The sequence below is a fragment of the Xenopus tropicalis genome, chromosome 4 (genome assembly GCF_000004195.4).
Source record: "Xenopus tropicalis strain Nigerian chromosome 4, UCB_Xtro_10.0, whole genome shotgun sequence".
Lineage (NCBI taxonomy): Eukaryota > Metazoa > Chordata > Amphibia > Anura > Pipidae > Xenopus > Xenopus tropicalis.
Window position 1 is genome coordinate 90,333,223 of NC_030680.2, and position 22,536 is coordinate 90,355,758.

At 40.0% G+C, this 22,536-nt stretch overlaps 1 protein-coding gene across 5 annotated transcripts; it reads right to left on the reverse strand.

The window, feature by feature from the left end:
- Window positions 1–297: 297 nt before the first annotated feature.
- On the reverse strand, window positions 298–22,228 carry akr1a1 (aldo-keto reductase family 1, member A1 (aldehyde reductase)). Of its 5 annotated transcripts, none has more exons than XM_012961067.3 (10): window positions 22,095–22,166; window positions 21,883–21,986; window positions 14,682–14,777; window positions 5,818–5,937; window positions 5,029–5,180; window positions 4,226–4,421; window positions 3,949–4,148; window positions 3,700–3,772; window positions 3,010–3,096; window positions 298–651 (listed from the first exon to the last, which is right to left on the reverse strand). In XM_012961067.3, the coding sequence occupies exons 3-10, from the start codon at window positions 14,769–14,771 to the stop codon at window positions 586–588; spliced, it is 984 nt and encodes a 327-aa protein (XP_012816521.1). In that variant the 5' UTR covers window positions 14,772–14,777; window positions 21,883–21,986; window positions 22,095–22,166; the 3' UTR covers window positions 298–585.
- Window positions 22,229–22,536: the final 308 nt, after the last annotated feature.

Genomic DNA, 22,536 nt, shown 5'->3' on the forward strand with positions numbered 1-22,536 from the left:
GCACTCTACCAACATTATTATATAATCATTGACCTGGGGGCCAAATAATCGGATCAGTCTGAACTGGTCCTGCTCTAGGTTTCAGAACCTTCCCAAAGATACTCCTCACTGTCCAGATACTCTTTAACTGGAAACACAACCACTGTTTCTTGGAGGGCAGTACTGTTTTTTATGTTAGGGGTGTTCCCTGTTCAGCATATTTTGTTAGGAGTTCTTAGGGTTCTCAGTGCATCATGACATCTATACACCACACATACAACACAAAATCATCCGGCTGTTAGTAAAGATAGATATCTCTTGAAGGAAAACAATCTATTTATTTTCACTGCTGACGGTAATGACCTGAAATGTTTCTATTTGGCGCCACATAAAATTAGACAAAAAAGGCAGTATTCTTTAAGTCGACAGATTTGAAAACAGCAGGTACAGCATGAAGCAGACTATATATAATTTCAAGGAAAAATGAATGTAATGCACATTGAATAAAGCTGTGATGGTTGACATGAAGCACACTGGATGCTGAAGAACTGCAACTCCCAAGAAAGCCCCAAACAGCTACTTGGAAACTGAGCTGCCTCAGTAGTTTTAGTATGGATCGTTAAATGGATATAAGGGGTGTCCAGCATCCCTTGGAACAGATTTTCCATTCACCTATGAAAAAGAAAAACATTTTGTTACTGCAGGTGTTTAGTGAACATATAAAGTACATCTGTAAAGAAAAAAAAACATCTGCTATTCAATGTCTGCTTTGACATTGATGTCTTATTATTTTTCAAATACAACAAAGACATTCCAATAGGTGTTGTAGCTCTTTGATCTGTGCTGTGTATTGCCATTGTAAACAAGCAAGAAGGACAGGTCAAAAAAATAACCAGAAACACAACGTCTATGGTGCCAACACAATGCTTTTTTTATGGGAGTGTCATGGAGCTCACATTTGATGGTACTAAAAGGGTTAATGTCTTGTGTGTAAAACAACTGTTGTGCAAATTTAATTGCTGGGCCATTAATTAGATATGAATGATGAAAGGAAGACTTTGCAAATACATATATGGGACCTGGATAAGGGATCTTTCCATAATTTGGATCTACATACTTGAAGCCTACTAATTTAAATAATTTAAACATTAAGGGTAAAGACACTTGGAGCTACTTAGTAGCAGCTACTTGTCACGGCTACTCAAAGCCAAAAAATACCCTGCCATAGACAGTACTGAGAATTGCCTCTGGTAAAACACACGTAGATACAATTATCAGTAAATGATCAGCATTGTCTGTTTCTGTAGCCATGACAAGTAGCTGCTACTAGTAGCTCTGTGTGTCTTCACCCTAAAAAAGGATTAATTACATCTTAGTTGGGATAAAGTGCAAGGTACTGTTTTATTATTATTACAGAGAAAAAGGATATTAATTTTAAAAAATGTATTTGTTTGCTAAACTTGAGTCTATGGGAGATGGGCTTCCTGTATTTCGGAGCTTTCTGGATAACAGGTTTCCCGATAACACATAACGAATGCCATACCTAGAAGTACAAGAATAGATACCCAGTTTCTTTAATGATAGCTTTCCCTATGAGAGCAGCTTTACTCCCATTTCTCCCACAGTGCTACATCACTAACATTCAAGCTTTGCCTAGAGCCAATGAAGGGCAGGGTGGGAGTTCAGGTAGACCAGTGCTGTCCAACTGGCGGCCCGCGACCCCCCTGTGTGGCCCCTCACCTGTCTGGCTGCTTTGATGGCTTACGTTTGTGTAAGCTTTAAATGGTATCAGTACTGATCTTAACTGGCCCCTGCATGGTTCTCAGATTCAGGCTGTAATCCCTCTGTATTGTTTAAAAATGTAATCCCCTGTACTGTTCACACATTCTAATCTCTGCATTGTTTACCTCCTGCAGTGTTCACACCTCAGGCTCAGGCTGTAATCACCCATATTGTTCTCCTGTTCACACCTCAGACATTATATGTACTGCCTGGTGTATGCTGCCTGTGTGTAGGCAGAGTATGGCACATAGGCAGTATAGGGCAGGGAGGGTATGGCACACACACAGGCAGGGTAGGGCAGGCAGAGCATGGCACACACAGGCAGGGTAGGGCTGAGTATGGCACACACAGGCAGCATAGGGCAGGCAGAGTGCTGCCTGTGTGTGCCATACTCTGCCTACCCTATGCTGCCTGTGGGAGGTGAACCTGGCAGGGGTTTGTTTTGGGAGTTTGTTAGCAGGTGGAAATAGCGATGAAATGGTCCCTAACGTGTGTAATTATATGCTGGGGTTGCTGTGCTGTCCACAGGGGAGGAGGAGGCATATGGATTTAAGGGTACATCTTAATATGACATAATATAATTCTTTCACATATGAATGATGGTGTGAGTGAGGATGAAGCATTTGGGTTTTTGCTGCACTACCACCATAGTGATAAAATGGGTGTGGTTTGAAGTGGGTGTAGTTTAAAGGGGGAGTGGTCAAAACTGGCTTCCATTAGCGGCCCTCCACCATGTATGCAAGAGAAATTCCAGCCCTCGGCACCGCAGAAGTTGGACAGCACTGAGGTTACCAATGTACCTCCTGGCACAATGTTCCTGACATTTCTTCAGGTATAGAAAAAAACTCATGACAAGTCCTTACAAACAGGAAGCGTACTGCATATATTGCCATTTATATAGTGAAAACATTTCCTAGAGCTGTACAACAGGGGTTACCTGAGAAATGTTCCTGGCCATGCTAAGCTGGCTGCACCAGCTATGACATCATCACATGACTATTTTCGCAGAGAATAAAAATGGTGTGGTCAGACACAGTGACAATAAGAGAGGCTTAGGTAAGACTGAGGTTGTGTGTAGACCGTCATATTCAGAATGAAAGAAACAACAAGCTATGGAATCTATTATCTGTAATTCTTGGGACCTGACATTTTCTGAACAAAAGGAGGGACAGTCTAATGTAAACCCCCCAACAGTGATTAGTAAATAAGTACTTATAAAATGACAAAATACTAAAAACACTTATTTACCGTTATCAATGGGATAATATATCTCCAGTTTTTATTAAGTGCTCCAATTAGCTGCATCTCTTCTTCACTTAAAGAGAAGTCAAAAACCTAAAGAAAAGAAAGACCCAAGAATACCTTTAGTACTCTGCATGTTTTATTGGCCTACCATACAGCAAAAAACCAAGCTATACCTAAGTATAAATGGAAATCTTTGTGCCTTTGGTCTAGGAGGAGACCTGATTTTGGAATCCCAGAGATAAAGATCCGCATCCAACCGTTACCCGTGCTGAACTAACACGCAGCAGACACAACCAGCCATGCTGCTCTTATTTATATAACCATGGCCGCCCCACCCCTTCGATGACATCACTGGTGTGGGGAGAGCTGAATATATAAACAAGTGCTGCCCTGGCATCATAACAACCACTGTGATGATAGCTTATGATATGATGGCATCCTTCAATGTAGACTCAGAAATGTGTGGGCACCTTACTCCTGCTTTTTGAATCTTTCATGCCCCCAAGGGTCAACTGTGTTGTCTACAAAGATATAAGTCTGTTGTGTACAGTGAAAAGAAAACTGGATAATGGATAAATAGGTTCATAAGAGAGAGTATAAACAATACAGTGTATCTCTGGCATTAAGAAGCAAAAGGAAAGGCAAACTGACACCCCCTGGAAAAAAAGCCATGTGCAGTGTATTGTCACTTACCTGAAAATTCTGAAGAATACGAGTAGGTGTGACACTTTTAGGAATACTGACAACCTTGCGCTGAACTTGCCATCTGGTAAATTATATTACAATATTTAAAACAGGGAAATTGGAGTTATGCACACATAATTATAGCTATGACACCAGACCTACTATAAATTGGCCTAAAATCCGTTGTTTAATTTGTGTACATTAGGTTAACCTACCATTAAACTGCATCATATAAAAAGTTAATAAAATATCTTATACCTGAGAAGAATCTGTGCTTCAGATTTCCCATATTTTTTTGCCATTGCAATAATACCAGGCTCTTCTAACAGAACTGGATCTTCTGGTTTCCTCCAACTCCGATCTGGGCTTCCCAATGGGCTGTAGCCCGTAAATACAAGCCCATGTGCATGGCAATAGGCGATCAGCTCATTCTGTGCAAGGTATGGATGGCACTCAACCTGTAAGGAAAAAATAACTTAACTCTTGGTACATATTCCAAAATGAGACATTTATATATAAATATATGTTTGTGAACCTGTAACACTGCTGGCTTAACAGTAGCAATACTGATGATATCATCTATTTGTCTTTTGTTAAAATTGGATAGACCAATAGCCTTGGTCAATCCCTGCTTCACCAGCTTCTCCATGGCCTTCCAGGTGTCTTTGTAATCAGTAAGGTCGTACTGCACCGATCCATCGGGATTCTGTGGAAAGATCTGATCTCCTCTCCTAAAAATCATCAAACAACATAAATTTATGAGTGTTTTTAAACCAAATTAATCCAGAAATAGTATCAGGTGAAGGAACATTATATTCATCTTCAATCAAAGGCAGGCCAAGAATTACTGTTGCCACTTGGCCTTGTTCCTGCTCACCACCCACCTCGGTCACCCATCGCTCACCCACTCACAACCATACCATCCATCTGCTTAAAATCTCTAGACCCCACAGGTCACTGCCTTTGTCCTGCCACTTGCTCATCTGCTCCCACTATTGCTGGCCCTTTCAGAAACTTGGACAGGTTTAGGGCAGCAGAGCATGTATTAAATTGAATCCAGCTAACAGTAATGATAAGTGGCGTGACTGCAGTTGGCCTTGATTTTGTACTCGGAGTGCACCCTTAAAAGGAACCGTATATCCCTTTATTCAACATTTGTTTAATTAATAAAACTCTTGCTATGAGATACTTTTCCTAATGCTTTCATTTGCAAATAGTATGGTTTTGGGTGTCAGATCTTTTATTTAGGTTTGTTTAGAGTTTGTTAAATGATGTCATATGTTTAATGCAAGCCATTAACTATAAAATCTAATTATGCAAAACTTTTTTGTTTTTTACTTGAAAGCATATGGCCAATGCATAAGGTACAGGTCCAGATAATCCAGTTGAAGATCTTGCAGCGTTTTCCTTAATGCACATTCCACATCATCTGGATGATGTTTATTATTCCAAAGCTTGGAGGTAACAAATACTTCTTCTCTTGATAAACCCTAAACAAGAAAAAACGGGTTGATCCCATCTAGTACAAGGCAATAGAATCCAAACCTGTTTATTGCACAATTTGTCATAAAGAACTTATCAAGAAATCCCAGAAGGCAGGCTGAGGGTCTTCCGGGGATAAGTTATGTATAGTAATAATTTTGGTCCAATATCCTACTATAGGGGACTAGGACCACTTCATATGGTAAAAGAATATTACGCCAGGGACAGATATCATCAGGCTGCCTACCCATAACATAAAGATTGGAATTATTAACAATATGTTTGCATTGAATGAGCCGGTCTCTGGTTGGGATCATGGCATTATAGCAATTTTTAGTGGCTCCCTTCAAGTCCTCATGGGACAATTGTGGTATGTCGGCAAGGCAAAAGGCTTCCGCAATGTAAAAAGTATCTAATGTTGTTACAAAATCATTATATTAGCTGTTTATAAATGGCATAATGGCGTTGAACCAAAAATAAAGTTAATTTACATTGCAAAAGTACTTAGAAAATTCATTTTGTTTTACATGTCCCTTAATATGCCAGTATATTTGATTGTGGTAATCTATATAATTTAAATCTATAAAAGAATAGGTTTTCTAATAAACTGGCAGCCAGATCAGAAAACACTAAGTCGAAATTTACCTTATCAGATCCAACACTCTCTTTTATGGCTTCTCCCACTTCAGTTTCATTCCCATAAACAAAGGCACAATCAATGTGACGATACCCAACTCCAAGGGCATATTTCACTGCATCTTTTACCTGTTAATGGAAGGATTGTAAGATGTAATACCTTTCTGTAGTTATCCTACAAAGTGCAGATGTCTTAAGATTAATGATAGTGAATAGATAGTGAATATCTTTAATCTATTAGTAGGACACATATTGCTAAAAGTCTTCTTCACCCCATCTCTTAGACAATTATAGTTGTTTCCATCAGATACAGTGTGCAACAACTGGAATGTTAAAACATTCCAATATATACTGCAATGCACAACACCAGCTAATGAAGCAAAATATGCTTAAAGGGAGTCGGTGTTAAAAGGGATGATTTGAATGATAGCTACACTAAACAACTGCAGAATAATAATGTTGCTATATATTTTATTACCACTAGATATCACTATTACAGCACCAAAGTGAATTCTATGTTCAAGTTTGTAATTTCAGAACCAGTAGTCACATTTCAAATATGCAAAGGTATTTCCAAGGAACTTAACATTTAATATCTGAAATCAAATGAACCCCTCAACAACTTATTTAGTTAAAACGCCATTACTGTGATGATGAGAAAAGCAATCTGTAGCCACTGTTTGACTGGGGTACCTCGAGCTGTATTGTAGTCTGTTCTGTATTGGGAAAGCAACAGTGGTGTCGGGAAGCCAGTATACACTGCGTGCCCAAAAGATTTTTGTGCTTATCCTACCTGAAAATTGTTTGTAATGAATCATGGCTAGACTGTGTGAAAGTGTTCTTGCTTTGTGAGGGGCGTGAAGATAAGAGAATTATATTAGGTGAACACAGCGGCTGCCAAGGTCCATGTCCCAGCTAGCTGATCACATCCCAGCTACAGAAAGGGTCAGACTGGCCACTGAGGGTACTGGGGAAAGCTCCATTGGGCCCTGCTACCCTTGTGGGCCAGTCCAACCCTGTATGTAACTGGAATGGGGTTAGATAGTACATTACCAGGAGATGTTTCATGCATTTCACCATCAGTATTGTGTCTGTGGCTTATCCATAAGGAGTGGAACTGTTCTACCACTGTAATATATTTGGGATTTACAGGTGCATCACTACAGCAAGAAAGAGAAGGAACATTAACTGATGAGTTTTGATGATTCTCTACTTATGAACCTAAAGTCAGTACAGAAAAGGAGAAAATAGAACTTAGTACAAACCAGCAGTAAGTATAAACTACAGAGCTGAAAGGAGAGAGTAAGAAAGACCAGAATGCAATTACCTGCAATAAGTAAGACAGAAAAGCATGGGGTCTGTTTTTAACTGGTAGTATTTTGACAGAATTTGCTTAGGAATTCCCATATGAGGCAAAAGTCTAGAATAACAGCTACATGTTGGACTTATTTTACTGGATCTATATTGATACAATTAATTCATTTCAGAGGAAAACTGGATCATACTACAGCCAGACATTTTGTTGCTCAAGCAAAGGTGAAGCTCTGTTCTCATGCATACATGCAATTCATTAAAGGACATGTCAACCCAAACAAAATGTTTTTTTCTAATTAAAGAAAACATAATTTTAAGCAACTTTCCAATATGAAGGTTTTTAAAATCTTTAGTGCTTTAAACAGGGGCAGGCCAAGCCGACCGGGCGCCCTAGGCAACCCGGTCTGCCAACTCCGACCACCCCGCCCCCACCCCCCCCAAAGGGCGCATGCACGCCAAAGCACAGGAGGAGGTGCAGGGGGGCGGTGTGATCAGATCGGTCATTGCCTCCACCTCTACCGCTAGGTAGCTGTAAATGTAATTTATATTAAAAGCAGCATTTGCTAAACTCATGGTTATAAATATTTTTAAACAATGTTGCAAAAGCCTGTCTCTTCCAGCAAGACAGGCCTGTCAATCTGCTGGTTTGTGTTTCATTGTTTCAAAAGCCAGAGCCACCAGGGCACATTTACAAATCTGTAATGAAAGTACTTTGCAAAGTTGCTTAGAATTGTGTCTTTTATTAGGCAAACTTAAATTTTTTGGTTGACATGTCCTTTAATGCAAACAGAGATATGTTATCCAGTTACAGAAGGAAAAAAAACAGTGGCCTACACATTAACACTAGAAACACAGCAATGCAGAGATCATTTGTGATGAGAAGCAGAAGAATCTATAACAATCACATTATATCCAACATTTTAAAATTTGGAATTGGACAAATGAAGCCCATACTACAATCCAGCCATGGCCGTGCTTAATTTTGCCTAGACATGTTGAGTAGAAGACTCCTTCAATCAAGGCTAGTAAGTGAGTGAGTGTAAGTTTACTCTAGGAGTGAAAGATAGGTAAGCTAGTCAGTAAGGACAGTCTGTTGTCACAACAAGTAGTGAGTATTTTGGGTTAGAGCCCCAGGCCACTGTCCGCCAAATTGTGAATTGGAGCATTCAGGTGTAGGTTTAATGGAGAACCTTAAAGGAGAATGCAAGTCAAAATGTAAAAAGCATACTGCCCAATAGTCCTCCTATTGTTTTGTAAAAACGCCACACTTTTGGCTCACCTAATCTTACTCCACATTTTCTAGAACAGGCAGCCATCTCTAAAAAGGTATTCTTCCTTCCTTTCCCTCCTTGCTTCATACTGCACATGTGTTTCATTTCCCCCCCTCTCCTCTCAGCCTACAGGAAGCACTAGTGATATCACTGTAGTCTTCACACTGCTGTAGGCTGCCAGCACCATATCTCAGAGAAGCAAGCAGGGATCTGGGATTTTAGATATGCAGTAAGTACTTAAAAAGAATGCCTTTAGACTTACTTTTAATTTATATTAACCTTTCATTGCCTTTAAAGAGAAGCTTGGGCACTGTTTGTGGGACAACACAGAAAAGAGGGGGAGGTTTATTAAAGGAGAACTAAACCCTAAATACCCTAGAATGAATACTTAAAGGAGAACGAAACCCTAAAAATTAATATGGCTAAAAATGCCATATACTCTACTTACTGCACAAGGCTAAAGTTTCAGCACCTCAATAGCAGTAATGATCCAGGACTTCAAACTTGTCAGAGGAGCTCCCCATCTTGCAATGTGTCTGAGACACTTACATGCATATTGTGCTCTAAGCAGCTGTTAAGAAACTATGCTTAGGGGTCATAGCAAATTATCATAATTATATAAGCTGATGCTACAGGGCTGATTATTAAATTCTGATGATAATTGCCCTAGTTTCTAAGCTGCCATGTAGTAATTACCTTTGTTAATTACTAATCAAAGAGAGAGGAAATCTGCTGAAATATTGTTCATGATCCTTGAGTCTGCAACCAGTGGCCTGGTCTGTAACCTTGCCTATTCATCTGAATACGGAAATAGAGAGTCGTATCAAAAAAGACTCACAAAGCACTGATCAAGGTTAGATAGGGGTTCAGGGTTCTGCGTTAGGGGCCCCTGCCGCCTTCACACATAGCCCCACACAGGGGCCCCCAACACCCGCACGACCCCCTCCCCCAAACACGCCTAAATTAAACTTACCTGCAGCGCATCGGGGGAGGGAGACCAGCGAATCAGTGGAGCACCCTGCAGGGATCAGGTCTGGTCAGACCAGGTGCTTAAAAATGAGAAGCTTTAAACAACTATTTTAATAGTCATATGGCCACTTTGCTGGGCTGGAAGATTTACATCACATCCTTTTTACATATAATTTAAATGTGGACCCATGATGTACAAACTGTTACACAATCTGATATATTCAGTCCAATGCAAATTATTAGGGGGGAATATTACCCATGCACATCATACTTTTATTTAAAAATTGACCTATTTTAACCGATGGTTAGCAGATCCACAACTGAGTAACAGGACAGATTTGCACACCCAGTTGACTGCCTAAAGACTTTAGTAACTGAGCCCTACAGTATGAACCAAGGCTGTATTGGTAAAATGTGGGACGCCCACCACCTTCTTTCTTTCTATCTTTCCCTTCTAACCTTTCCTACCTTTATTCATATTTTTATTTTGTGTTAATATAAAATCAATAAACAAAATCTTTAAAAAAAAATGACCTATTTTAACTGATGCAATAAAAGTTAACGTTTTGGTCCCCATCTTCACAAGACCACAATGATCATATACCCTCTTTGTTACATTGTTTCCTTTTGGCCTGAACACTGTTCTTTACAGTGTTTTTCAAGTCAGTATTGTATCTGCTCAGTAGTTTGTAATGCCACAGTATGTATTTGCTTTGAAACTCGAGTGGTTTTAAATTATTAACATTTGTTAATTTAATATTTACATTATAGATTTTGTATGATAAGAATTTGTCCTTTACTCTGCAAAGGGGGTGGGCAATGTGTGTGTATGGTGCACACTCTATGATGAGTGTTTTATCTATTTATATAGTGTTGGTTTTAATTAAAAATTTGGTCTTAAGATATAGATTCGAGATGGGGACTATTTTTAACTAATGCAATAAAAGGATTTTTTTTTTAATTAAAAGTCTGGTGTGCGTCGGTTACTTGGTTTGAGATATATATATAGTCCTGCATGGCTGTACCTGTGTTAGTTTGAAACAAAGAGAGTAAAATAGCTGGGCAGCTGGCAGTGGATCAGTGAGGTGTGCCTCAGGTAAGATCCTGGAGTATTCTGGCACCACATGCAGTGCTGCTTCAGTCTGGCCAACTTTTTCCGTAGCCTTTTTAGCAAAGCAAAACTGCAGTCTCAGTTTTGTTTCCTTGTTTAGGCATAACTCAAAAAATAATTTATTTAAACAATATAAAATTCACTATATTAGGTTAAATTTTAATTTATTCCGATACCAGCGCATTCTGCATTAAAGCTAAATATAAATTAATCCTGTAGCAATCGGCAGATTTAATCACTTTTTGGTAATGTCTTGGTGATTTCCAACAACCCCTATTTGGTCCTCAACAGCAGCCCACACTGAGCATGCATAGTGTCATTACTATTACTGAGCTTCTGAACGTCTCACAATCAAAACCAGGGGCACATCCAATATGTTCTATAAAAATAAAAATTCTAATTTGAAGGTGTGATCATTTAAAATGTATTTGTAGTGATTCCACTTTCCTCTCTAACTCTTCAACTCCACATGATCTAACTAAAAACATCAGAGGAGACACAATTTTAAAGGATTGATAAAACATATCAAAGGACTGACCCTGCATTATACAGTTACAATAGTTGGTTAGTCCTTGTCTGGACTGATTATTGCATTCATAATGATTTTAAAACGGTATTGCAGGTGCAGTAGTATCTCCCTTTGATGTATTTAAAAAAAGCCAAGTGGGGTATTCTGCATGAATAAATAATGTATGTAAATAATCTGGTTTTATTAAACTGTGTTACTTTGTACACCTATTGTACACTCAGTATAGCTTCCACAGAGTATACAGTACATGTGCCTGCCAGCAGCAGATGTACAGTATATACATCCCAGGAGAGTCCAATAACAAAAAAAACTCACACCTAGCCAATTTCTAATATGTACTTGGTCATACAACGTTAAATGAAACAGAAGTGAACTCCCCCACCCCAGGTATACCTCTATTTTCCATATTAACACATTGCATTATTTAAGGATACAATTTTCCATTACCAGTGCCAAAGAACAGGGTTCAACCAGAGTTGGAGGGCTACTGGATGAACACCCATGTAACAATTAGGTGATAGTGGGCATGCATCCTGCTTCCCTTACAAGCTGTTTTCTCAAGTCACTGACCAGACAGTTAGGTAACAGGGTTGCCGAATATGTTGGTGCTTTAAAAATGCATGCTAATAATAATAATAATAATAATGATAGCACATGACGTTTGGGCAGCAAACTCCCTGTTTGTTGTTTTATATGGATGGACATGCAGGATTTAGGATGAAATGCTTGGAGAAGCTAATCTTTTAGCTCATGATGATTCTGTGCTCAGATGATAATTATAATAATGAGAACTACAAGCACATCTCCAAGGGCTTGAGTGAACACAAGGGAAGCCCGATATATTGCACTAATTGCCAAGTGCCATTTGATGCCAGCAGATTAATGAAATGTTTGCCTTACCACCTGACAACTTAATAGCATGTCTCATTATTTTAGATATGTTTGTGTTCTTGTGTTTATATGCCGAAAATCCTTGATCATGCTAGGCTTATCTGGAATCTATATAAACTTACAATGCCAAGACGTTCACAAAGGTTCACACAATACACACACAGTAAAAGTATAGGTTTCAGATGTAGCAAATACCAAAAATCCATACAAAAGTAATTCTGTAGTAATTTTACGGATACAATTCCAAAAAAATAAAATAAATCTCTAAATATCTATTTTAAGCATCATAAGCCCTACTTAACCTCTATTCATTTCTGCATTTAGGTGTTTAAACATCAGTAGATCTATACTATAGCATGAATCCCTCAAGTGAGTCCAATTGCCATCAGCTCTACATTTTGGCTGTCCAAAACAATACTAATAAAGGTATAGGACCCATTATCCAGAATGCTCGGGACCAAGGGTATTCCGGATAAGGGGTCTTTCCGTAATTTGGATCTCCATACCTTATGTCTACTAAAAAAATTAAACCCAATAGGATTGTTTTGCATCCAATAAGGATTATTTATATCTTAGTTGGGATCAATTACAAGGTACTGTTTTATTACTACAGAAAAAAAGGAAATCAGTTTTAAAATTCTGAGTTATTTGATTAAAATGGAGTCTATGGGATAAAGGCTTTCCGTAATTCGGAGCTTTCTGGATAACGGGTTTCCAGATAAGGGATCCCATACCTGTATTAGCAATTGGTGACATTTCATAATAATGATACTTTTTTGCATGTGCTAAGGATCTGAAAGAAGATTTTAATGAATGTAAAGGCCACACAATAATTGCATTGTGCCCAAGCTTATTACTAATGTCAGTTGCCATAATTTCATAGTTCCTGGGGAAAGAAAGTCATGTTACTATGTAATATTGCACATTGATTAAATGCTTTCGTGTAATACAGGCCTTGTTGCAAAAGTTGATAATGAGTTCTCCCTTGTCCATAGCTTTCACCAAATCAGCTATGTGCAGCAGGTAATATAGTTCATGTAATTAATTCACATTTATCAAAAATCCAAATGCCCAGTAAACTGTCGTCTTCTCAATTATCCCTACTTACGGCCGGTGGGGCTTGACCATTCAGGATATATTCACCAGCAGGTTATTCTGGAAATGTTAGGGCTATTCTGTTTCCTCAATCACCACAGTATAAACTTTCTACCTTACCATTTTTCATGTTGCTGAACAGTGGGTAAGAAGGAGAATAGCAAACAAAGTATTATTATGTAAATGCCTGTGCACAAATGAATGCTGTCACAATGTTAAACAAAACAGCACGTTGTTTGGTCCAAATGCTAATTATTCTATATCTGAAGTACCGTTATAATAAGTCTGGTCTCATCTCACAGCTGTTTTAGAACAGAATACGCGCTCATGCTTCCTTTCATCATCACTGGATTGTAACACAAAAGGCACAAGGCTATCATCTCGCTCAGTATAACTCTTTGTAAACTGAATATTTGCAACATTTACTATATGCTTTCCATGGCCGCAATTTTGGACATTATATATATATATATATTTGTCAATGTTAATACTGTCTTTACTTAACAGAATGCTAGGCTATATGGTACAAATGCCTGCATTAATATATATTGAGCAGAGAACACTAAATTCAGAATGTTATATTCATATCAAATGAATTAAGGGCGGCTGTGAAGCTAAATGTCTCAATGCCAGTAGAGACATTCTCTGAGCAATCTGAGTAGAACTTATAACAGTGGGCAAAATTCAACTGCAAAATGAGGATGTGTTCATCCACTTAGCCTGCATTGCCTGGCCTAGCTAGCTGACCACCCTAGGCAACTGAGTTGGCCACTTCTCCCTCCACAGGTGCAGGGGAAGCACGCGCACACAATGAGTTTGCTCTGGGGGACAAGGACCAATGGGGGCAAGGACAAATCTTCTAAATGTGCCTGCCCCCGGAAGCATTGAATATGCCTGAATATTCAGGCACACAGGCTGACAATCCGCCTCATGGGGCCTTACTCTAAGGCCCTTTCGTCTTGCATCCCTACTAATCTGGTACCTCCCCCATACAAATCTAGAACTTGTTTTCCAGGTCAAATTTAGCCCACTTATCATAAATGTAAACATTTGAGGTAAGCCAAAAATAAGGATTAATGTCATGATCAGAGTTTGCTCCTCCTTAATGCTATTTGCAGAAAAACTCATACCTCATTTAGACTTTGTTCCACAGAGATCATCTTTGATGCCTCTTCTGAATGCAAACAAGACAAATTATCCTCATATGCTATGGCACCCTTAAATAACTTTCTGTATGTCTTTCCTAAACAGAGCAACATCAAAACAGTTCTCTTCCTTCTGACATGTATTTCCAACCAGATCATAATCGGAAAACTGACCAATAGATGACACTGACACTAGAAAAAATCATGTTGATTTGCAGAAGTACTTAAAATGCCCAGACGGCAGTCCCAGTGAGCCCCAGACACCCCAGTCTGACCCTGCTAGGTGTTATATTGGTGTTTGCTGCTTCTGACTAATGTGATTCATGGTGATACTCAGATGATAACAAAGACATAGCTAGATGCTGTACTGCTAAGACTCCAACAGTCACAGCCAAGAGTAGAAGAAAAGTCCTGCCTTTGAGAATACATTCATACAGTATATAACAACCTAATCTGATACAAATAACCATGGCAGCTTAATTTTAAATACTACCCATGTTATACAAGATTTGCAGGCACACATGTATTTTTCCTGTTTGAAAACTCACTTGGCCAGGTGCACTCTTCCAAGTACCTAACCCAATCAGTGGTATCTTCTGTCCGGTGTACAGAGTTTCATATTCGACAGCTGTTGCCATTTTTGCCTGAAAAATTTTAAAAGAAAAATATTAGCCATCTTCCCTACAAACAAACAAAATAAAAAACAAATGTACCCCTTTCTTAAAAATGCAATGCTTTAAGGGATGATATAATATTGCTGTTTCTTTAAGCTCTTCTATTGTTATGCCTCCAGCATTGTTTTACTGTTTCATTGCACCACCTAGTGGTTTCTTAAGGTATAGGTTGTGATTGCTTAAAAAATGTCCCTTTCAGCTTACCATATTTTACCATGTGACCATGGGTAATACAGGAAAAGGTTCATTATAGCTGCCATCTTAGCAGTGTTAACAGTTCAATAGTTATCCTGCATAAATCCTATCCCATCCAGCCCTGTGGAAGCATCGTTGGTAGGTATAATCCATGCCTAGCCCCTAGATCATTAATACAAGCATATATTTTCCCTGTATATACCTTAAATCTGGTTTATAACTGTTTATGTGCAGTTACCTCATGGCACATCTCTTCTTGCCCAGGCATCTAGGCCTTACCCCCACTTGGATGCCTCTCACCTTTTATATGATTGTACATTATATGAATCATAATGTTTGTTTACTGTACTTTATTATGCTGTATAGTAAATGCTGCCATATTTCTGTTTCCCCAGTTTCACACCTTCCCCTTTGTTAATAAACTGAAGCCTACCAACCTGTCTCAGTGAATTGATGGAGGGAGGAGTTTAGCTGTATGTAGTGCTGGGCGGTATACCGCCATATACCGAATACCGTTTTTATTTTTAAAAACTGATATTAATTTTTTAAATACCCCCATACCGGTGTAGATCGGGGTTGCGCAGGGGGGGACAATCGTACCGGGCCCGCTGAGTTTTGGCTCTTAAGGGGGGCCCGGCTGTGCTGCACTTACTTTTATTAGCAGGGCCCCTTGCTGTCTGCACCTAAAGCTCGGATATTTTCCTTTACCAAGCACTGCTTGGCCCAGCCCACCCACAACCCGATTGGTTTAGCCCACCCACAACCCGATTGGCTTAGCCCACCCACAACCCGATTGGCCCAACCAGCCCCAGCCCGGATTGGCCCAGCCTGCCCCCATCCCGGATTGGTCCAGCCCGGACTAGTCCAGCCTTCCCCCAACCTGGATTGGCCCAGCTCTCTGCCATAGAGAAAAAGATAGAAAAACAAGGCAGAGGTAAGAAAGTTTTGAGCAGAATAGTATGTTAAATGGGAGTGAAGAGATTGGGAGAAACAGAAAGGAAGAGTATGTATAGAAAGCCAAAGAAGTTAGGAAAGGTAGCAGAGTTGAGGGTGTGGGTGAAATTTGGACAAAGAACTCTGCTCCTGCTTCTGATAAACCTCTATTGGAAAGTAGTAACTTAAAATACTGTGCATTTTTTAGTGAAGCAATGTTTATATTGGGGTTCCTTAAATGAAAAATAAAACCATCCCATGCACATGTACACATAAAGCTGCATATAATGTCAGGAGAGACACTGCAGTGGACCCTGTCCTATTATTCTTAATTCCTTGAAAAAAAATATTTTTTTTTGTTACAGATTGCTGCTCCTTACCTTTTAATACACATTGGATAATTTAATAGGCATAGACATCTCTGCTGGCTTCAGTATATTAAAAAAAAAAATTCAATTTCATTTTTAAAACCAACCTATTTAGTTATTGTAATTTCAATAGAGCGACAGATCTTCTGAAAATACCACTCCCTTCACTAAAATTCACATCACAGCATATAAAACACCTTACTTGTGGCAAATTAGCATAATTGTTGAAAAATGTGTAAGAAGGTGTTTTCGTGAGATTTGTCGCCCATGTAGCGAACAGTTCCCCCAGTCTCCTCTTGTGCCATAACCATTAGCACTGCTGTTGCCACGTCTCCCTCTTGTTGGTTACATGGTTCCCCTGGCCACCAATATGTGTTCTGGTTTTTAACCATTAGGCCTCTGGCGGGCACTGATAATTTGGTTTTTCGGGGCCCCGTGATTTCTGATAGCAGCCCTGCGCACGGGTGACATGAGGTCAGCAGTGAGGGGGAGAGAGCGGCTGCGACTGGCGGCAAAAATATTAGGGAGAGTGACTACGGTATATCGGGGGACTGGGGAGCCTCATTGTGGGAACCGAGCAGGTGCGCACGTAGCTCTTTGTGTTAATGGCGGTGTGTGGCACGGCTAATGGCTGAGGGACTGGCACAGGCATGATATGACTGCATTGGGCTCTTCTACCTGCGCTTCTGCATCTCTCTGCTTCCGCCAGCAGCCAAAGGCTGAAGCACCATCGCTAGAGATGGATGTGTCTGTTCCTACACCATCCCCCTGGCTGCAGCATTGTAGGAGGGAAATCGCAGTTCTAGGTTTGTGAACAGCTGCATACCTAAAAAAAAATACCGTCAAATACCGTGACACCGATATAATTTTGAAAAATACTGTGATATAAATTTTTGGTCATACCGCCCAGCTCTAGCTGTATGTCAAACTACACACTGCCCAGGGTAATATGTAGTGAGGATAGAACATCTATCTTTACACATATTGCAGTGAACTCTAGGCTTTTTTTGCAGGATATGATTTTTGAATAGAGTTTTAAATACTGACCACTTTTTAAAGGTCAAGTTAGCCTTCTTCTTTTAAAATCCATAAAACAACTCTAAACAGCTCCCAAAATGGCACACCTCTCTCCCTACATCGAGTCTAACGTCTTTTCTAAGACAGAAGCTGAAACATGCTGCAGACATCAGAAACTCCCCTATCTTGCATGAATCTCTACCCCCTTTAATATATTGTGTCTTCCTTCTCATTTTAATTAGAAGTTGGTCAAAGAGCTGTGCACTGTGCATGCCTGGCTGATTTCTATTGGAACAGGAGGCAGCAAGCGTGCACAGTAGACAGTTCCTTGACCGACTTCTTATTCAAAGAAGAGAGAAGGCTCAAAACGGCGGCTTCACACTAGATAAGGATGTAACGGATTTCTGCAGTAGATTTTTCAGCTTCTATCTTAGAAAAGACATCAGACTCAGTGTAGGGAGAGAGGCATGTAATATTGGGGGGAGTTTAAAGTCTTTTTAGGGATTTTAAAATAAAAGGTTTACTTATATTTAAGACTTATATATACACTTGTGTTAGAATTTATAAAGTGAAAATACATAATATGCAGATCATGCGAAAGATACAGTGTAAACTTAAGGTGACCAGATGAATCAGACCTGTTGAACCAGATTGGCAAGAATGTACTCTGAGAAAAGTGTCCGGAACTAGGGGTAGGCAGGCCTAGGGCACAATGATTGGGGGGCGCCAGGCAGGAACCTCTCGTGCCCCTTTTCATTGCCCCCGCCGGATGTCATTATGCAGTGTGCCCCCCGCTTTAGGCACACGCTTGGGGGGTGCGAGGTGGCCGACTGGGTTGCCTAGGGAAAATTGGAATGGGAAATAAGAACTCTCCTCTTAGTAAATATTTTTTCTCCAAGCCAAGTGCCTTCTTTGGGGTACAGTATACCAAGATTATATAGAATAGACAAAGACCGCCCCTTTAATTAAAAAAAATTCCTACTGTTTATCTTAGTTGTAATACTAATCAGGAATTAATGAAGAGATCTGGGAAAGTGTTACTGGTGTATTTTGTGCATATATTTTAAAGTGCTTAGCTTTACTAAATTAAATATTGCCCTTTTACATCATTACCTTGATCCATTATTTAGGGGCTGTGTGCTCCCTCAGAGATCACATGACCAGAAATAATGCAGCAAAATAAACAAAAGACAGATCTATGTCTATTAACTGGCTAATGTGGCCTAGCGTGTATGTATGCCTCGGCTTGTTTGTATGCACTGTGAATTCTATGAACCCAGGGGGCGGCTGTTAATTCTTAAAATGGCAATTTTCTATTTAGAAGTACCAATTAGCACATACTACTTAAAAAGTATATTTTTATGAAAATGGTTTATTTAGATAAAGCAGGGTTTTACATATAAGTTTGTTTATGCAAAATATTTTTATAGAGACCTGCATTGTTTGGGGGTATAGTTTTCAGACAATTTCTGATTTTTACAATAGCGCTTGTTTACTAACAGAGCGCTGCACATTACCTTACCTCAGAGGTGTGCCAAGCCAACAAATAGGTATTCAACCGCACAGCCCTTAGATCAGGCTTGATGCATCAATCCTCGCAAGGCACACCACTGAGCCATTCAATACAATCCAAATATGTGTTTTTAGGTGTGCCAAGCCGTTTGGACCCCCTAGCCAACTGGTCAGCCACCCCACCCCTGCACCCTCCCCCCGCGTGTGTGTGCCCAATGCCATAACGGGGGAGGGGTCATTGCACACAGACGCTGGGGGAGGGTTGGGGTGGCTGACCGGTCACCCCAAAATGGTCAGTCTTCTACCCACTTAATTACCATGTGCATTCTTTTTAGTGACACGGACATGTACCTATAGTGTTTCATAGGAACAGGTCAGTATCCTTTACAACAGGTATGCAGAATAATGCAATACATACTATCATTTGCGAAGGAAACAATTAAAGATGATGCTCAAAAACATACACTTATAAGTAAATGAATAAAGGCAATTATGATAAGCATACAGATTTGGACTGGAATTCAAAATAGACCCTAGAATTTCCAGTACACAGAGGCCCAAACAGCCCCCCACCAACCCAGTAAATAAAGATCCTCTATGGCATCTTACAGGTAGCCCCCTTGGCATTTGTCAGAACCAACAGGTTGCCAGTCAAGGCCTGCTGGTATACACAGCCTACCTACAGCTTTGTTTTGAGATCAGATATTACAAAAGTGCTGTGCAGTGGCACTGCATTACGACATGGGCAGTCCTGTGTCAGCACCAACTGCTTTCATAGAGGCAACCTGGAACAACAAATTTTCTTTTCAAAGTGCAAACATAATAATGACGTAAAGCTACCACAAGAGATTTAGAAAGAGATGGGTGTGTCCCAGGGATTTCTATTTAATAAGATGTCTATGTTCAGCCTTGTAAAGTTTTAGTGCACAGGTAAATGTATGGGAACATTTGTGTACTGTATCTTAAAGGAATACTGTCATGAGAAAACATGTTTTTTTCAAAATGCATCAATTAAGTTTCTCCGGCAGAATGCTGCATTGAAATCTATTTTTTTAAAAGCGCAGATTTTTTTATATTTAGTTTTGAAATTTCACAAGGGGCTAGCCATAGACTTAATTTCCCAGGGTGCCACATCCATGTGACTTATGTTATGATAAACTTTGGTCACATTTTATTTCTGCCCCACAAGTTGGAGTCATATCACCCCCCAACCTCCCCCCCCCCCCCAACAACCGATCAGCAGAACACTGGGAAGGCAGCAAGATAGCAGCTAAAAGTGGTAGATATGACAACAGCACTTAGAATGTCTGCAAATAGTTCTAATGTGTAGCACTGGCTCTTTCTGAAAGCTCATACTCTGGCACAATGCACTGAGATGGCGCCTACACACCAATATTACAACTAAAAAAATAAATTTGCTGGTTCACGCATAACATTTTAAATGGTAGAGTGAATTATTTGCTATGTAAACAGTGCAATCTGAAAATGTAAAGTATACCATAAAAATCATGATAGAATCCCTTTAAACCAGTGATCCCCAACCAGTGGCTCGTAAGCAACATGTTGCTCCCCAACCCTTTAAACTACTCTCTGTGGCCTCAATGCAGGTGCTCATTTTTTTTTATTTCTGACTTGGAGGCAAAAAGATCATGTGTACTGTCAAACAGAGCCTCCTGTAGTCTCTGTTTGAGACTACTAAATAATCAATCACAGACCTAATTATTAGTCACTCCTTAGGAACTTTTTTAATGCTTGTTTTGCTCCCTAACTATTTTTATATTTAAATGTTGCTCACGGGTGAAAAAGGTTGGGGACCTCTGCTTTAAACAATGGGGTTACTCAAGGCACCCAGCCTTACCTGGCATTCAGTATGGGTTATATGAGTTTACCCTTTCCCACCTACACATTATATGCAAAAGTGAGAGGGTAACACATTCTGAAGATGGACAAATGTCTTTTGCCTATTCTATTCTTTATCAAAATACACTTTTTTTCATCCTTAGTAACTCCCCCTCCAACCTGCTGGAAATGGGAGGGTATTCGAGAAAATGGGTTAAACAAGCCCTTTCCTTTCCTCAATTGCAAATGTATTTCAGTTTTACAGATAAGTAGAAGCCTATTTTAGTTATTTTATTTTGACTGATTTTATTGACTGCCTTTTCCTCCCTCAACCACACTGCAAAACCAAACAGGTGGGGAGAATTACAAAACCAGAGTTTATTACCTGGTTACACTGCACCATTCATCCCACACCAAAACAGAGCAAAATAATGCCCTAAATACTAATAGATTGAATAGAATAGACATTTATTACAATGAACAAGGCACATGCGTTTCCCGAGCAACAAATAAGATATTTGCTATAAATTTACCTCCTGATTGGTTGCTATAGGTAACTAGACCCAAACTTTGCACCTTTTAATACAATTGTAATCATGTGACTACAAATGAAGGTCACATTATACTTTTTTAGATTTTGCTGACATCTTAATATACTAATAAGCATTCAGGTTCAGTAAGGTATTTGGCCTCTATACTGGTGCCAACATAAAGACTAAATTGATAAAAACCAGTGTTGTTTACAATATGCACCTATGAGCTCCTATATACTAGGTACACAGAAGATGTTTTTGCTAAGAGCACTGTTTAGAGGAGACAGGTAACGCCTCCAGGAAGCCATAACGTTTTATATTGCTGTAAATTGCAGGAATTTTTAAGACTGTATCTTATTTTATACCTAATAAAGTATAAATTTAAACAAAATAAAATGATTAGAAAATCAAACTGCAAGCTCTTCAAGAAAGCAAAATTAAGGTAAACAGAGTGTGTTGCCCAATGACAAAATAACGCTATGTAGCGCCAGGAAACTGTGTAATACTGAACATACTTTCCCACGTACAGAAGACCTATTGCCAATGACAAGAGCCAGTCTCCTCCCCAGCCCCACACACTCACGACCCCCAGCAGCCTCATGCTATGAGAGTAAACACAGCAGTGCCGTACTGCACACTCACACACATACTCACTCACACACACACATACTCACTCACCTCCTGTAGCAAGCAGGCCGCGCTCTCAAGTTTCCTTCCCCGCCTCACGTGACAGAATGGCTGGCGGGCCGGCTGCTCGGGGGATACGTGGGTACGGGAGAGGGCCGGCTGCTCGGGGGATACGTGGGTACGGGAGAGGGCCGGCTGCTCGGGGGATACGTGGGTACGGGAGAGGGCCGGCTGCTCGGGGGATACGTGAGTACGGGAGAGTCAGTGGAAGGCAAGAGGGCCGGGCAGACTGTGTGGAATAAAGCGAACAATTTCTAACCCAAAAAGTAACTCTGTAACTCGATCTAATCCTGCACCGTCAGCTCATTTGAGGGAAGGAAACAGGAACGGGGATTAACCCTATTGCTTCCTCTGAGTTTTCCATCTGCTGACACTGATGTGTAACTTCCTATGTTGTTTAGTAAAGCATTGGCTAATGACTGGAATGAGAGATTCAACATTTCCAGATTGCCAGTCTGGGCATGCCCTGGGCAGAATAGAGCCAGTTGCCTTTGTAATGAAATCATGGTTATTTGACTTAGGGCTACACTCTACAAGCCTTTTGTCAGATGGTATTAGATAGACAAAACGCAGTGGTGAAACTAGCTATACAACAGATGCTACAATCAAGATGGGCCCTGGGTAACGGGGGACCCAGACCGGGGG

Coding starts and splice junctions, on each gene's coding strand:
- akr1a1 (XM_012961067.3), bottom strand. CDS start 14,771: ATGGCAACAGCTGTCGAATATGAAACTCTGTACACCGGACAGAAGATA. Junction 5,181..5,817: donor AGAGTGTTGGATCTGATAAG/GTAAATTTCGAC, acceptor TTTCTTGTTTAG/GGTTTATCAAGAGAAGAAGT. Junction 3,773..3,948: donor GAAGCACAGATTCTTCTCAG/GTATAAGATATT, acceptor ATAATTTACCAG/ATGGCAAGTTCAGCGCAAGG.